Source organism: Natator depressus, chromosome 7, assembly GCF_965152275.1.
Source record: "Natator depressus isolate rNatDep1 chromosome 7, rNatDep2.hap1, whole genome shotgun sequence".
Classification (NCBI taxonomy): domain Eukaryota; kingdom Metazoa; phylum Chordata; order Testudines; family Cheloniidae; genus Natator; species Natator depressus.
In genome coordinates this window covers 41,022,834-41,039,563 of record NC_134240.1, presented here as the reverse complement: position 1 = coordinate 41,039,563, position 16,730 = coordinate 41,022,834, and the positions used below count along the sequence as shown (strand labels likewise).

The following is a 16,730-nucleotide window of genomic DNA, read 5'->3' as shown; positions in this document are numbered from 1 at the left end:
CATGTGATCTTTACATGTAAAACAGAGTTATTTGTGATAGAGCCTTAGATAGGCACTGGGCTTTGAATTTCCACTAAGAATATAAGGTGTCTGTGTGCTTTAAATAAATTGTCTTGCAAGATTCCATTGGTCTTCTTTTTCAGCTCTGCTCAAAGGCCTGTGGTTCTGGCATCCAGATCCAGATTCACCTTTTCCGTTTCTGTCCTGGACCTAGATCTTAAGCCATATGAAAGCATTCCACATCAGTACAAACTTGATGGCAAGATAGTAAACTATTATTTGAAGAATGTACAGGCCAAAGATGATCCAGTTATGACAAATCTGTTCAAGGAGAATGAAGACTGCACATTAGTTCTCCATAAAGTGTAACTGTTTCCTTAAGGTTATGGTTGAAAGTGAAGGGTTAATGAAATGTAGTTACATTGATTTTCTATTATGTTCAGTGCATTTTTCAGCTGTGAATTCTTTTGCTTTAAGAAATATATTTTAATGGGTATGTCTTTCAAAGACATGGCATAGTACTAAAAAAAAAACAACCCACCTTCCAATATATAAATTTAATCTGAAGGAATGTATTCAATATTACAGAACAGATGTGTGCCATACCCTGCAATGACATGACAGATCAAGTCCATGTTCTTAAAATTGAATGACTACTTTGTGAAGCACCAAATGAAACATTCTCGATTAATTCTCATTTATTCTTCAGTGCAGTTAAGAATTTCCAGATACGTTGCACTAATGCAGAAAGCCTGATCATTAACATGAGAATTACAGGATGGCCTTGTACCTTGTGCATTTTAACACTCAATATTTTAAAACAAAAGCAAACCAACCCCCCACACCTGCTGCATTGATAAAACCAAATTTAAAATTAAGCCGCACTGAGCACATTAAAAATGCACTAAACTTAATTCAAAATAAATTGCTGCCCATGTAATTTAATGTTAAAAAACAAAACACACTACTGTATTGTATAATTGCTCTTTGGTGCTGGCTAGGTAGAGCTTGCATGTTAATGCAAATCTATTTTAAGCAGAGAGTGAAACTGAGAACTCCAGACTCTGTTTCCAAAAGTGGTGTGATCAGTCTGAAGAAGCTTTCTGTAACAATTTGTATAAATGTAAGTAGAAATTCACAGAACGAGGGGTAATGGTTAGGAATTTTACTAGGGAAGCAGCCTTGATTTTTAATTATTTCCTGGTTGAACATATCAGGCTTTCATCCTATGGTCCACACAGAGCTAGTCCTGCTAAATTAGTGAATCAGGAACTAGCTCTTTCCTAATCAAATTGAGCTTTAGGAATTGTATACTCAATTTTTGTCCATATGATTTTGGACTGAAATCACATGCCAATCAACTTTTTTGTGCATTAAATAGCAGCTAGCAAAGGCTGCTCTTGAATCAGGCTGTGACTGCAATGACATTTTTCTTGAGGAAAGGGTTGACAGATGGTATTTGCTTTATCTTGTAAAGTTCATTGTAATTGTAGGTTGTGACTTTTCCCTGATGGTGGGTGTCAGTTAACTTTGTACCAACTTTTAGCAGTGGCTTTAGTTTGTGTGGTAACAAGTTAAACACATTCTGCTAAGCTGGAGAGGTGATCTGTGTGGATGAGGTGCTATTCTCTGATTCTTGTGAAGTTTAAAAGTGAAACTGATTCAACTAGATCAAAAACAGTGGTATGAAACTATATATTCAGAAATGTGGGTATTGTGGTGTAATGAACTACAGGTTCTCTTTTGCCTGCCTAAAAGCTTTCTTTACATTTCTTTGGGGTTCTCATACCCTAAGAATGTACAAGGAGATGTTCTTCAAGCCCATCTTGAAATGCTGCTATCTGTATACAGTAGGTATATACTGGTAATAAGTTTCAAAATATGGAGGTTGTCTTAACAAGGACTTACCTCTCCTTATAAAGTAGTACAGTAGATTAATATTGGGAGCTTGAATCTAATACCCTTCTTTCATTGTATTTTATTTGAACTTCTTCAGAGTATTGGCTTTCATAAAAAATGGCACCATGTTCATTGGCAGGACCCAATGTACAGTTCTGTGAAACCATGGACCGTTTGACAGTCGGGCCCAGAGTGGTGATATTCCTAATGAAAACTTATTTATACAGCAGTATTGCTTAACACTTAGAAGTGAACCATGTTACCCTGATCCGCTAAACCTACCACCAGTTAGTAATGTGCCTTTCTGGGGTGCAGTTGTTTTCTCTTTAGATTAGACTTGTTATATCCACAGCAATCTGACCTAGTTGTTGATTTATTGCTGTAATAATACCACCCTCTGAGCAGAGGATTAAAAGAAAAGTCACAAAGGGGCTGGTCATTTTTAGTCAAAATGAAGAAGTTATCTACAGAAAAAAAAAACACCCCAACATACTGTGGTCAGGTTTATACTGTAATTTTCCACTCTTGGTGTATGTACACCATAGTTAAGTTTCCATTTACATGCAGGAAGCATCTAACTGTAGTTTGCTGCCATATGTAATTTAAAGAGGAATCTTGCTGGCACAAAGAATCAAGATTGCACAAAAATAGTGAAATGGATGTAGTAGTATTAGTTAGTTCTGCCTGCTCAGCAGCAGATCCCCAAAACAACCTTTTCTATGTCTGAATAAGAAGAAATTTGAAATAAATTGTAGTCTGTCAGCTACAGCTCCTACTGTTGCTCAACTGCATGCTCATCCTGTAGGGGTAGGAAGGCTGAATCAAGCCACCCACATTGGTGCTTCAGTTCAGTTATTCCTTGCCAGAACAGAAGGGGATACTGTGAGTGACAAAATAGATGATTGATATTTTCTGGTAATGACTGACAAGCTTACTACTGTTTTAAACCAGGCAGGTCTAATCCAAGATCTACCAGCCTTACCCTGGTTTGTGTGTGAATGTAAATGGGTGTACACTGCTTGCTCCATCAAAATGTACACCAGCTTGTAGTTGTGTATGAATACTTACAGAATCATGCACTTGAGTTTGCAAAAGAACTCTTCATTGAAACTACTTAGCAAGGGAGTTCTACGTTTACATAAATTATAGCCTTTTTGGCCCCCTGAACCCAGAAAAATACACCATTTTTAAGGTACTAGCGATTAATTTTGAGCTTGCCTGCCATCACTTTTCCAATGTTTAAAGGCCGCCAAAAGTAAAATGAGGTGGTCACTTAAGTATATGGAAAATGCCTGACTATTGCAGTACTTTTAAAAGCCAGTGCAAAATTGACTGTTTTCCTTCCCCTAAAAATGTATTATGGTTTCCCCCTTTGAAAAATGCTAGACATTTACAAGTGAGCTAATTCTAAAATATCTGACAGAGCCCTAATGAGGTTGCAAGAATTGTCTTGAAACTGCTTCATATTTGTTCATGGAATGCAATGTGTAAAGTATCAAGTTGACAATATTCCTCGACTATTGTCTGCCAGCAGTAACCTGTCTCGATGATGATGCAAGCTTTCAGTGCTTTGAAACCAAACCATGTTAAACAGTAAGTAATGTGTAACACTGTGTGAAAGCAGTAGTGTCTGTTCTCCGTCCACATTACAGAAGCAGCAGCAGCTGTACTGTTTCACTAGCATTCACAAAATTGATTTCTAACCACCTGACTATTCTTCATGAACTTAAATTTGGCTGGATTGGTCATTAATTTCTGTAATTCTAGCTTAATTGAGTAGCAGGAATATTTAAATACAACTTTATTCTTTCAGTGTCACCGTTCTCTCTATTTTAAAATCACTGTACTTTTTGTATAGAGCTGTGAAGTGAAACTTCCACTTTTTATTGACTTGAATTTGACAGCATATGTTCCTGTAACCCGTTCTAGAAAATGTTAAGGACAGAAGAACCACTCTGGTACATTAATTCAGAAAGTTAAATTTATAATGAAATTCACTCTAATTATTTTATTTGGCATTTTTGTATTTAAATTGCTGTATTTATTTTTCATGTCATGACAATTTATATATAACGTGCCATAATTGTACAGATAGCATGTTTATGGGTATGGTTTTTAAATGGAAAATAACTTAATGTTTATATTCAATAAAATAATACTGTATAACTCAATATCATAATTAAAAGAATTTCCAAATTTCTACCAGTTAAAGTTTTGTAAGTAGTATTCATTTCTCCATGCCAACTGATTTGATCAGACTTTCAATGGCGGCCTCAATCCCCAGCAAAAGGAGCATGTTTCTGAAGCACTGGGGTCCATTTTCCACAGCTGCTTTCTTATCCTGCAGGGCTGCAAGAAAAGATTAAATACAATTAAGTCCTAACTACAGCAAATATACAGAGCATAAAACCTAGTTAAGAGGACAGTACTGGGCTCATGTGACTAGACTTAGAGCAGTACATACTTTTTCCTCCTTAGCAGAGGTGTTTAAGTTGCACACTTAATTCAATCATTTGAATAAGGGGTTTGAAGCCTTTGCTTTATTTGTCTGTTAGACTAATTTACATATCAGCTTGGAATAATTATGTCTCCAGTTGTTTGCCTCTGTCTTTAGAAAAACAGCCTGGTTATTCTCAAGCTTTACAACAGCAGTGGAATGTAAACTAAAAATCAGCTGGTTAATACCCTTACAAGGAAAAGGATAAAATCAAGGGATTCTGAACTTCTTGCTTTGCAGTAAGGGGCTACATCTGTATACATTAATGAAACATGAAAATAAACATAGCCTGTGGAAGCTTCAGCATCACCTCAAGCTTCCTAGAGACCCCTCCAGAGCCTGACAAAGTAGTATTGTGGTTTCTGGACAACTCTTTCCCCTACCAAAGGTGCTGCCATCACAAACAGATTTCAGGTAGCTTCTACCTGCTTTAGAAGAGGGGACCTGTTTAAGATCAGTCAATTTGGAAGCATGTACAGAGGCAGAGGAGGAAGTACTAGAACATATTAGAGTCACTGTATAAATAAATACCTAACAATCAAAGGCAGTTAGATTTCCAAAAACATTGATGGATCTGCTTTGTTTTTATAATGTGTCTTCAATGAGACAGACTCCAGTGGCATATAAAATAGGTAGCAGGGAGAACAGGGTGCTTCTGTTTGACTGACATTTCCACCATGCCCTGCAACACACCAGAATGCCACTAAACTGAAATTTGGGATGAGATTGGGCTTTTTAATTAGTTTTGCTCTAAGTTTGTTATTTGTTGGAAGTTAAAGCAGCACAGCAAGCTAGATGAACCCTTCCCCCTCAAAAAACAAAAAAACCAACAACAATGTTGTTTCAATGAGCTTTGACAAATTTTTTTTAAGGGGTCAGGCTGTGAAATCTTCAGACTCTAACAAAAGTTGTTCTTGGCCTGAGCTGTCATGACTTTCAAAAAGCATTACCGTTATTACACACCAAGCACATTTTTTTTAACAGGGAACACTTAGTAGACATAGGTTTATGCCTATTGGGATGATAGACCAGTGTGTCAGTTTCAAAAACATTCCTAATAAAATGCCAGCTTTCATTTTTGCAGCCTTTCCTACAAAATACTAGTCAAAATAGGTTCTGCTAGATCTGCCACACATCACAAGTCAGAGCAAAGTAAAGTATGACATACGGTGTGTAACATGCTCTGTATTGTGAGCCCAGAGTCCATAAATACCAGGACACAAACTATTTAAAGTCAGAAATAGGGAAAACACCTTTAAAATATACAACAGGCATATTACCTTGCACTGGTATTCTAGGCAGAAGATCCAGGACAGGTATAACTCTCCCTTCTTCATCCACATATATTTTCCAAACAATCATTAACTCAAACCTGTATCATGCATATTGGGAAGCACTTTAATGCACAAAAGTAGCTTGTATTTTTCTATGCCAAAGTTTTCTTCCATGTATAATTTTTTTCCTGCAGAAAATAACTTATCAAAGTTGCTGCAGTTATGTCTTTTGCCCACCAGGGGCCACTGTGGCACTAGACCAGACCAGCTGCTTTGGGGCCATCCCCAGCTGTGATAGGGAAGAGAAGAGGCTGCCTTCCTGAAGGCAGTAGGGCCAGGTCTGGATATAGGGGGACAGACTGGGGCAGGGGCTGAATGGGAGTGGAGGCACAGGGCCACATGGGGACAGGGAAGAGTGGGTGCTGGGCCACATTGGGATGGAGGAAGGGGGTGCCTGATCATTTTTCATTGTCTGTATTGTAACAGGCATAGTTGCTGACAGATTTTGAAATAAATTACCAAAATAATTGAAATAATTGAAACTGGTGGGGTTGTAGTGTGTTATTTTGACAAATAAAATAAGCAGAATTTTAAAATATGCACAGAATTTTTAATTTTCTGTCTCAGAATTCCCCCAGGAGTAACTAATAAAGAAGACTTGGTAAATCTAAATGTAGTATAATGAAAAAGATTGGAGGACAGGGGAAATGATCACCTCCAACTTTGTGTAGTTCTGGTTTCCCTGTGTAAGAAAGTTAGCAAATTAATGCCTTATCACCTTCATAAACTGAGGGAAAAACTATGTAACCAAGACCCTTTGTTTCAAATAATCTTAGTAACCATTATTTATATATTTTGCGTTAGAAGTAATAAACACCCACACATCCTCTGAGGACCCTATCAATTTATTCACTATTACAAAGGCAAAATGTAATTCAAGCAGCTTACCCCTCCTACCGAGCAACAGTACATAATGAAATACTATCTTCCCCCACACATCACCCTGTACCTCAGACCCTCCTAACTCTTTGTGCATGAGGTGAAACAAACAGGCCCTGCAGCATGACGTTGAAAATTGGCAAATCTGGACCACTCAGACCAGGGGCAGGAAGACATTGCTGAATCCCAGGCTCTTGTAGAGAATTACTGCCAACTGCCCCTGTCTGTTATATCAATAGGGATCAGGATCTCTCCTGACCACAACTGTGGCAGGGTATCAGAGGAGAGAACAAAGGTGGAACAAAACTGCAACCTCTAATTTGAAACACTTCCAATTTAAGGTATAGTGTGTGGCAGGGACATGTTTTTGATTTCAATCCTAGGGTCCCAAACCTTTCATTTTGGGTTGGTTTGTGGGTCAGACCCATAGTGGAAGGTACCTACTTCCTGGTTCTGGATTGATGCAATCAGCCTTGCAGGAATTTGGGACCAGATCGTTAGAAATGTTACAAGAGCAGGTATTTTATGAGATTTCCAGTGTCTTGAGCTAAGATCTTAGGAGAACACCTTAGATTTTACCCAGCACCGAATCGAACTTTGAACTTGGGCTACAAAGAGCTTTGGAACTGCTTCCTTGGCCTATCTTGACTCTTAGAGCTCTTAAATATACAGATTTGGGGCCAAATTCTGCTCACCTTACTGACATTGCTCCATTGATTGAATTACTGTCATTAATGAGATGAGCAAGATTCAGCCCCTGGTTCACAAACAGTATTTGTAATGGCATACATTGCAACAGAGATGTTTTCAACTATAGCTGATCAGGATGAAGTCTAATACTAGTATAATTTATTTAAAATGTAATTCAAAATCTAAAATTCTACTGGAGCCTCCTACTGTCTATCTCTTTTATGTTGTATATTTTTCTAAAGGGCTCTATAAAGTAGCAACATATAGTTGTCATCCCCAGAAAGGCCATCGTGAAATAGCTTGCACCACATGCTATTTGCTTCTTGTCTCCCAAGATTTTTGTATGTGTTGCATCTATGAAAAGCATCACACAACCCCATCGTATACACTAGAGCGATAGGTGACTTTTCTTTAAAAAATAAACAATGTAATTCTGACATTAAACTACCTTTCAGTGTATGAAGGTGAAACTGAAAAACAGTTATTGGTGGATTTATTTCCAGCCCTAGAGACCATTAACTCAAATTTCAGGTTTTGTTCAATTCTTCTTAAATACAGACATTAATAAGCATCTTGAAATGTCTTACCCAGAAAGTTCAGGGCTCCTTATAACCAGGTAATCGCCAGACGGTCCTTCAGGAAGTCTTACAATATCAGGATATTTGGCCTGTTAATAAAAAGGGAAATAAGAATATAACCAAGCAGTAAAGGTGGTAACTACACAAACTGGCTTCAGAATAAACTTTTTTTCCAGTTACAATTGATCTTAAGAACTATTAAAGACAAAGACTAAAAAGTGCTAAATTTATACTGAAGTGAATTGCAAAGCTCTAACAATGTTTAGACAAAATCAGGTGTATGTAAGAGCAAAATGTGTATTAAATGTACAAAACAAAACCTTCATTAATATACTCAGTTTGTTAGACAGCATTGTGGCATGTCCATCACAGCTCCTTTTTGTTCCAGCAGTGATTCTCCAAAAGAATGAGAAAACAAAATGGATTAATTTCCTTGTTGGTTACTCAGATCATTTGTTGATTAAACATGTTTTAATGTTTCATCTTTTCTTAATACTTAACTTTAAAATGTGAGCTTCAACACAATAAAATGTAAATGACAGAATTTCTCTTCTAGAATGACTGGCCAAAACTGGAAGCACTCTCTCTCCTAAACATTAAAACATCTTAATTTGTGGGGAAGCTCGTTAACACTCCAGAGTCAGACAAAATTTGCACTTAAAAGAGGAGGTTATTACCTGTAACTGGAGGTTCTTCGTGATGTGTGGTCCCTATCTGTATTCCATTGAGGGTTTACGCCCCGGCACCATGCGTCTGGAGCCAGAGAATTTGAAAGTAGTGTCTGTTAGTCTGCGCATGCACCCTGGCTCATTTCAGGTTTCACCCAAGGTGATTAAAGGGCATTTCCAGATCCTTTTTCACTGCAAATCCGCAGCAGAGGGGAAGGAGGGCAGGAAGTAGAATACAGATAGGGACTACTATCTTTAAGTAACCTCCTCCTCTTCAAGGATGGTCCCTATTGTATTCCACTGAAGGTGATTAACAAGCAGTACCTAAGTCAGAGGAGGATGCAGGGATGAAGATGGAAGGGTTGAGCAAAGGACAGCTGCACTGAAGAAGGCAGCTGCCGCTGAGTCCTACACCAAGGCATAATGTGTAGCAATGGTGTGTACTGATCTCTTTGTGGCTGCTCTACCTGTCCTAGAGTGGTACATAGATTCAGAGATTCGTAGATACTAAGGTCAGAAGGGACCATTATGATCATCTAATCACATCATGGAAGGAGGCCATATTCAAAGCCTGAGCTCTCATAAAATGGGCCCACACCCCAGAGTGCGGAGGCAGAACAGATAACTGAGGGAGTGTAACACACCCCGAAATCCACTTGGAGAGTCTGTGTGTGCAGTGTGCCTGATGTTTCATTCTTTTAGCTATTCTAACAAACAGTCTGGGGGATTTCCTGACTGGTCTTGTCCCATCGAGGGAGTGGAGTTGTCATCCTTCTTCAGAGTTGTGCAGCTTTGGGAAGAAAAAGTGAATGGATTGATTAACATGAAACTGGGAGATGACCTTTGGAAAAAATTTGGGATGCTGGCATGAGGAGACTATCTGTATGGAAAGTCATGAAAAGAGAAACCCATCATGGCCCCAAGTTCACCGACCCGTCCCGCCAAAGTGACAGCAATAAGGAAGGTGGCCTTTGTGGAAAGGAGGGATATAGGGCACGATGCCAGTGGTTCGAAGGGCTGTTTCATTAGTACAGATAGAACTAGGTTGAGGTCCTACTGGGGAGTGATGGGTTGTATGGGTGGGAAGGTTCTGATGAGGCCTTTCCAAAATCTAGCAGTCAACAGGTGTGTAAAGACGGAATGTCCTTCCAAATATGGTGATCAGCTAAACCCTGAGCATGTGGGCAAGACTCACCAGCCAGACACCCAGGAAATAATTCTCTGTAGTAATTCAGATCCCATCCCATCACAGGCCATTGGGCATATCTACCGCTAATAGTTGAAGAGCAATTAATTGCCAAAATTAGGCTATCCCATCATATCATCCCCTCCATAAATTTATCAAGCTTAATCTTGAAGCCAGATATGTCTTTTGCCCCTACTGCTTCCCTTGGAAGGCTGTTCCAGAACTTCACTCCTTTGATGGTTAGAAACCTTCGTCTAATTTCAAGCCTAAACTTCCTGATGGCCAGTTGATATCCATTTGTTCTTGTGTCCACATTGGTACTGAGCTTAAATAATTCTTCTCCCTCTGTGGTATTTATCCCTCTGATATATTTATAGATAGCAATCATCTCCTCTCAGCCTTCTTTTGGTTAGGCTAAACAAGCCAAGCTCTTTATACTGATCATTCCTCGGATCATCCTAGTAGCCCTTCTCTGTACCTGTTCCAGTTTGAATTCATCCTTCTTAAACATGGGAGACCAGAACTGCACACAATATTCCAGATGAGGTCTCACCAGTGCCTTGTATAACAGTACTAACACCTCCTTATCGCTACTGGAAACACCTCGCCTGATGCATCCTAAGACTGCATTAGCTTTTTTCACAGTGATATCACATTGGCGGCTCATAGTTATCCTGTGATCAACCAATACTCCGAGGTCCTCCTTCTCCTCTGTTACTTCCAAGTGATGCATCCCCAGTTTATAACTAAAATTCTTTTTATTAATCCCTAAACGCATGACCTTGTACTTTTCACTATTAAATTTCATCCTATTACTATTACTCCAGTTTACAAGGTCATTCAGATCTTCTTGTATGATATCCCGGTCCTTCTCTGTATTAGCAATACCTCCCAGCTTTGTGTCATCCGCAAAATTTATTAGCACATTCCCACTTCTTGTGCCAAGGTCAGTAATAAAAAGATTAAATAAGATTGGTTCCCAAACCAATCCCTGAGGAACTCCACTAGTAACCTCCTTCCAGCCTGACAGTTCACCTTTCAATGTGACCCATTGTAGTCTCCCCTTTAACCAGTTCCTTATCCACCTTTCAATTTTCATATTGATCCCGATCCTTTCCAATTTAGCTAATAACTCTCCATATGGAACTGTATCAAATGTCTTACTGAAATCAAGGTAAATTAGATCCACTGTGTTTCCTTTGTCTAAAAAATCTGTTACCTTCTTAAAGAAGGAGATCAGGTTGGTTTGACATGATCTACCTTTTGTAAAACCATGTTGTATTTTGTCCCAATTACCATTGACCTCAATGTCCTTAACTACTTTCTCCCTCAAAATTTTTTCCAAGACCTTGCATACTACAGATGTCAAACTAACAGGCCTGTAGTTACCCGGATCACCTTTTTTCCCTTTCTTAAAAATAGGAACTATGTTAGCAATTCTCCAGTCATATGGTACAACCCCTGAATTTACAGATTCATTAAAATTTTTTGCTAATGGGCTTGCAATTTCATGTGCCAGTTCCTTTAATATTCTTGAATGAAGATTATCTGGGCCCCTTGATTTAGTCCCATTAAGCTGTTCAAGTTTGGCTTCTACCTCGGCTGTGGTAATATCTACCTCCATATCCTCATTCCCATTTGTCATCCTACCATTACCCCTAAGCTCCTCATTAAAGTCTGAGGCAAAGTATTTGTTTTAGATACTGGACCATGCCTAGATTATCCTTAACCTCCACTCCATCCTCAGTGTTTAGTGGTCCCACTTCTTCTTTCTTTGTTTTCTTCTTACACGCCCATTCTAAAGAAGATGCCCATCCAAATACCACGCTTTGAGGTTAAGTGCTGGTGGATTGGGATGTCTGATCTTGACATCATGCTGTGTCAGTAGATTGGGGAAGGTGGGAATGGGCGGACATACAAAGGAGGTTGGGAAGTCGGAACTGTCTGGGCCAGTTGGAGGCGATCAGGATGAGACTTGCTCTGTCTCATCTGATCTTGTGGAGTACTCATGGTAGGAGTGGGAGAGGAAGGAAGGCATAGTTGATCTAGTCTGACAAGGGGAGTTTGAGAGCATCGCCTTGAGAGTGGAGATGAAGACCACCCACTGGAGCAGCATGTGCTGCATTTGCAGTTGATAGGGGAGGTGAAGAGGTCTCTGGTCAGAGTCCCCACTGGTCAAAGATGTCATGCACCATGGAATCGTGGAGTTCCCACTCGTGGTCGATCACAAACTGTCTGCTCAGCAAGTCTGCAATCACATTCTGAATCCCCAGGAGATATGCTGCAGATAAGAGGATATGATGGGCGGTGCACCAGTGCCAGAGGTTGATTGCTTCTAAACATAGAACAGTCGAGTTTGTGACCCCTTGTTTGTTGATGTAGCAAACAGTGGTGGCGACGTTGTCCAACATAATAAGAACATTATGGGAACGGGTGAAGGGGAGAAATGCTTGGCATACCTTCCTTACAGCCTGAAGTTCCAGAATAATGATGTGCATCCTGGATTCCCCAGGAGTCCATGTTCCCTGCATCATGTGATTGCCCATGTGCTCTCCCCAGCCTACAAGGAAACCATTGGTGATGATGGTCTTGTCCAGGGAGGAGGGGAGAATGGGAACCCCTATGCAGACCTGGCATGGGTCCATCCACCAGTGGAGGGGAAAGAGTACCTGAGGGAAGGGGCTGTCAGCATGAGGTTTGGGTGAGTAAACCATCTGGAGCCACATCCGGACGCAGCGAAGATGGTGACTTATGTGCACGGGGCCATGTGGCTAAGGAGGGATAGTCAAGTCCTGGCTGGGACAGATGGATTGTTGATTATGTGGTTTACGAGTTCTTGCAGAGCCTGGAACCTGTCTCGCAGTAGGTAGGCTCATGCTATGACCGAGTGGGCAGAGGCCCCTATGAAGTCTAGGGATTGTGTCGGTTCCAAGGTTGATTTTTTGATGTTGATACTGATTCCAAAGGAAGAAAGGAGGCCAGGTAACATGGAGGTTGGAGCTTGGGCTTTGCATCTGGATTGTGCCACCTGGAGCCAGTCATCAAGATATGGGAATACGAGGACCCCATAATGCCTGATGTAAGCTGCCACGACAGAGAAAACCCTGGTGAAGACTTGGGGAGCAGCATTGAGTCCAAATGGAAGAACCCTGTACTGAAAATTATGTGATCTGATTGTGAACCTCAGGAACCATGTGAGGGCCAAATGAATGTCCATGTGAAAGCAGGCATCTTGCATATCAAGAGCTGTAAACCACTTGCCTTCTTGCAATGATGGGTTGATCGCTGCTAGTGTGACCATACAAAACTTGGGCTTGCAGATGAAGTGATTGAGAAGGTGGAGGTCCAGAACTGGCCTCCACCCGCCTTTCTTTTTGGGTACCAGGAAGTAAGTTGAATAGAACCCCGTCCCTTGATATTCTGGAGGAACCTGCTCTATCACTCCTCTTTGTAGTAAGGAGTTCGCCTCTTGAGTGAGAATGCTGGCATGAGAGTGATCCCTGAGGAGACATGGAGGGTGGGGCTGTGGATGAGGTAGCATGCTGAACTCAACCATATAGACATGGTGGATGACATTTAGCACCCATTTGTTTGTTGTTATTGCAACTCCAAGCTGAAAAAAAGAGTGCTAGACGACGCCCAAAGGGAGTGGGATGGTTGTATGGCAGTAGGCAAGGTGGTTGACAGTTCTCTAAAGTTTCTAAGAAATATCTTTTCTTCGGGAGCTGCATGTGGGAGGAGGAAGGCTGTAAAGGTGGACCCAGAAGGTGAGATCTTTGAATCTTTTGACACTTCCATAGTGGTTTGTAAGGCATCTGATGGAAAAACTGGGATGTCCTGTAATGTTGTATGGATGGCAAGTGGTAGAATTTACACTTTAGCACAGGTGTGTAAATATCCAAGGAACGAGGTGTAGCTCTTGCATCCTTGAGGGTATGGAGGGAATCACCTGTTTTCTGGTTTAAAACCTCTGATTCATCAAAAGGGAGGTCTTTGATGGTATTTTGTACGTCCCTGGGGAAACCAGGGGCATGGAGCCACAATTCCCATGGCAGAACTTTGCCCGTCGCCATAGAGCAAGATAAAGTATCTGTCACATTGACAGCTGATTGAAGCAATGTCCTTGACACCAATTTCCCTTCCTCTAAGATTGCCTGGAATCGGGCATGGTCTTGCTGTGGTAGTTTTTCAACAAATTCCTCCAGTTTGCTGTAATTCAGGAAATCATATTTGGCAACTAATGCCTAATCATTCGAAATCCTGAATCGAAGGCTGGCTGAGGAGAAGACCTTTTGACCCCCAAAATCCAACTTGCTTGCCCTCCTTATCAGATGGAGTGGAGTGTGGGTGTTATTTGGACCGTTCCATTGCCCCCAGACCACAAGTGAATTGGGGGAGGGAGGTTATGTGAGAAAAGAAACTCAGACCCCTTAGCTAGTATGTAGTAGCGTTTTTCTGACCTCTTGGGGATAGGCGTACATATGACTGCTGTATGCCATTGCCAAACTATTCTAGCTGGCTCGAGGATAGCATTGTTGATTGGCAGAGCATCTCTACCCGGCGTTCATAAGTGAAGGCTATCCAGGAGCTTATGCTGAGTGCCCTGGATCTCCTCCAGGGGAAGCTCTCTTGCCACTCTGTATCTCCTGGAACTGGTGGAAGTCATTTGGGGAAGAGGAGGACGCTAAAGTCATTGTCGCATCTGGGGGGGATGATGGGAATCTGCTCCAGTGGTACCATCAGAACTCGACTGAGCAGCTCTTCTTCCATCATCGGCTCTGGGCATCTACTTGAACATGCTTGAGATGGGGAGGCAGGTGAAGTTTCCCTCATGGAACCGGTGGGTTCTGAAGGTGGGTATTAGGGCCTGCCTCCCCAGTAGGGCCAGCATGATGGATCTAGAGGGTGCTGCAGTGGGCTGCACAGCAGGGGGGACCAGTGGCTCCATGGCTGCAGGACTGGAGGATATTGCCATGATGTAGGTGGCCTCTTTGGGTACTATAGTGGCAGTAGGGGATGGGCAGTCCCTGCCCCTCATCCGACTCCTGCAAAGATGAAAATTTGGACACCAATTCCCTTGGGGTACCATCGGAGCTGGTGGAAGTGTGTAGACTGTTGGAGCAGGGGGTGAGGGGTGCCTCATCTGTGGCATGTCCTGAGTGGGAGATATCCTCTCCCAAGAAGTGGAAGGTCCCTGAAATTGTGGAGATCTCAGCTCTCCCAGGGCAAACACTTCCTGGGGATCTGGCACTTTTCCCTAGCTCCCTGGTGTTAAGGGTACTCTCTCTGGAACCAGTATCAGATTGGTGGTCTTCCCCTGAGTGCACAAATCTTGTACTTTATGGGGTGCCAATGTTGATGGTGTATGCGGTTTGGTACCTGGTACCAGCAGATCCGGCGGGTTGTGCGGCCTCTTCTTGTGTTTGTGCGCTTTATAGAGTGCACCCCCTTCCCATGTCTGGAACTCATGGAAGGAGCATCCCCTTTCTTAGGTTTGGAAGAAGTCTTACTGCTATTCTTATGTGTATGCTTCCTTACCCATCAACATGGGCTCCATAGTGGTGGTATCGCTGGTGCCAGACTAGGAAATGGTAGGCAGAGGTACACTCCTGGTTGTCTGAGGCTAATGTACAGGGGAGGTTCCCTGATGTGGGTCCAAATGACGCACGGCAACTTCCATCAGGTGCTTCCAGAGGAGAGAGCCTGACCTTCTCGCATATGGCTGGGGAAGGACTGGCGACGGACTGGCAGATACTGCATCTGGGTGTACTGTTGGCTTCTCCCAAGGAGTAGAGACAGCGTTGATGTTCGTCGCTGACTGAGAAGGAAAGTGGGCAGGAGGCACAGATTTTAAAGCCTGGGGTCTTTGGCATAGTTCAGTACCCACATGTGGTACGGAGGTAGAAAGGAGAGGGTGTTTATGAGAAAACAACCCCCCCAAAGTCCCAATACTACTCCTAAAAACTATGAAAAGCAGTAAAAACAACAAAAATACTATAAAACTAACTATATATAACTTTTCAAGGTGCATCACACGCAAGAGGACAGTAATAGATCTGACCCGGCCCATGCAGTGGTGAGAAGGAACTGGAGACATGTCAGTCTGCCCCACCCTTTATCACCTCAGACGAAACCATGAGGTGAGCATGGTGCATGCGCTGACCAAACTGACACTACTTTCAAATTCTCTGGCTCCAGACGCATACTGTGCATGTGTAAACCCTCAGTGGAATACAATAGGGATCATCACTCAAAGAAAAATAAAAGCATGCTTTTTATCAAGTATTTATTTATTTCTTCCTTCACATTTCTAAACCATAATAATGGACATCCATCATTGTGGTCTGGGTGCCTATCTTGTAAATTAAAACCACAACAGAAGTGAAGGACTGCCCATAAATATATCCACCTCATCCATGCTATGCTCAACAACCTTTAGAGAGAAAAAAGACAGGCTTTCCAACATGTTTAGAGGATTAAAAATCTGGGACCTGGTGGACCAAAGTGAGGAGTGAGTACTAAATCCTGTCCAGTTCCCTCTAGTTTATATTGAGTGTGCAACAGCTTGAGCACCTCGACTACTTTCAGTTGTGGCAGTATACCATGTGAAGAGAAAGAGGAAGGTGCATGAAAAGATGTAAAAGTAAGGCTAATGTGGGAAAAGGTGCAGCATCTCAAGCAAGGGAAGGATACTACCATGGGAGGAGCAAAGAGAGAGAAGACAGTAGGATGTGACAAAGGAAAAAGGATGAAACGAACTGATAAGTGGGTGGGACAAAGCTATGCAGCTCTTTTACTGGCCACAGAAAGAGTTGTTAGCAATGTTGTTGTGGCCATATTGGTCCCAGGATATTACAGATACAAGGTGGGAGAGGTGCTCTCTTTTATTGGACCAACTTCTGTTGGTGAAAGAGACCAGCTTTTGATCTACACTGCTCTTCTTCAAGTCTGGGAAAGGTGCTCAGAGTGTCACAGCTAAATACAAAGTGGGAGAGATTG

General features: G+C 41.7%; 2 protein-coding genes across 7 annotated transcripts in view; one reads left to right on the top strand and one right to left on the bottom strand.

Moving 5' to 3' along the window:
• The window catches only part of IPPK (inositol-pentakisphosphate 2-kinase), a 96,696-nt gene extending 94,309 nt beyond the window's left edge, over window positions 1–2,387 (top strand). For all 4 annotated transcript variants that reach the window (XM_074958209.1, XM_074958207.1, XM_074958210.1 and 1 more), the window contains one exon: window positions 144–2,387. In XM_074958209.1, coding sequence (XP_074814310.1) covers window positions 144–369 — 226 coding nt within the window. In that variant the 3' untranslated portion in view covers window positions 370–2,387. The remainder of the gene's footprint in view (window positions 1–143) is intronic.
• A 1,530-nt stretch (window positions 2,388–3,917) lies between these two features.
• The window catches only part of CENPP (centromere protein P), a 310,225-nt gene continuing 297,412 nt past the window's right edge, over window positions 3,918–16,730 (bottom strand). For 2 of the 3 annotated variants that reach the window (XM_074958216.1, XM_074958217.1), the window contains exons 7-9: window positions 7,887–7,966; window positions 5,677–5,768; window positions 3,918–4,248 (exon numbers count right to left, since the gene is read on the bottom strand). In XM_074958216.1, the coding sequence (XP_074814317.1) occupies window positions 4,127–4,248; window positions 5,677–5,768; window positions 7,887–7,966 (294 nt within the window). In that variant the 3' untranslated portion in view covers window positions 3,918–4,126. The remainder of the gene's footprint in view (window positions 4,249–5,676; window positions 5,769–7,886; window positions 7,967–16,730) is intronic. The other variant, XM_074958215.1, reaches the window with a different exon arrangement.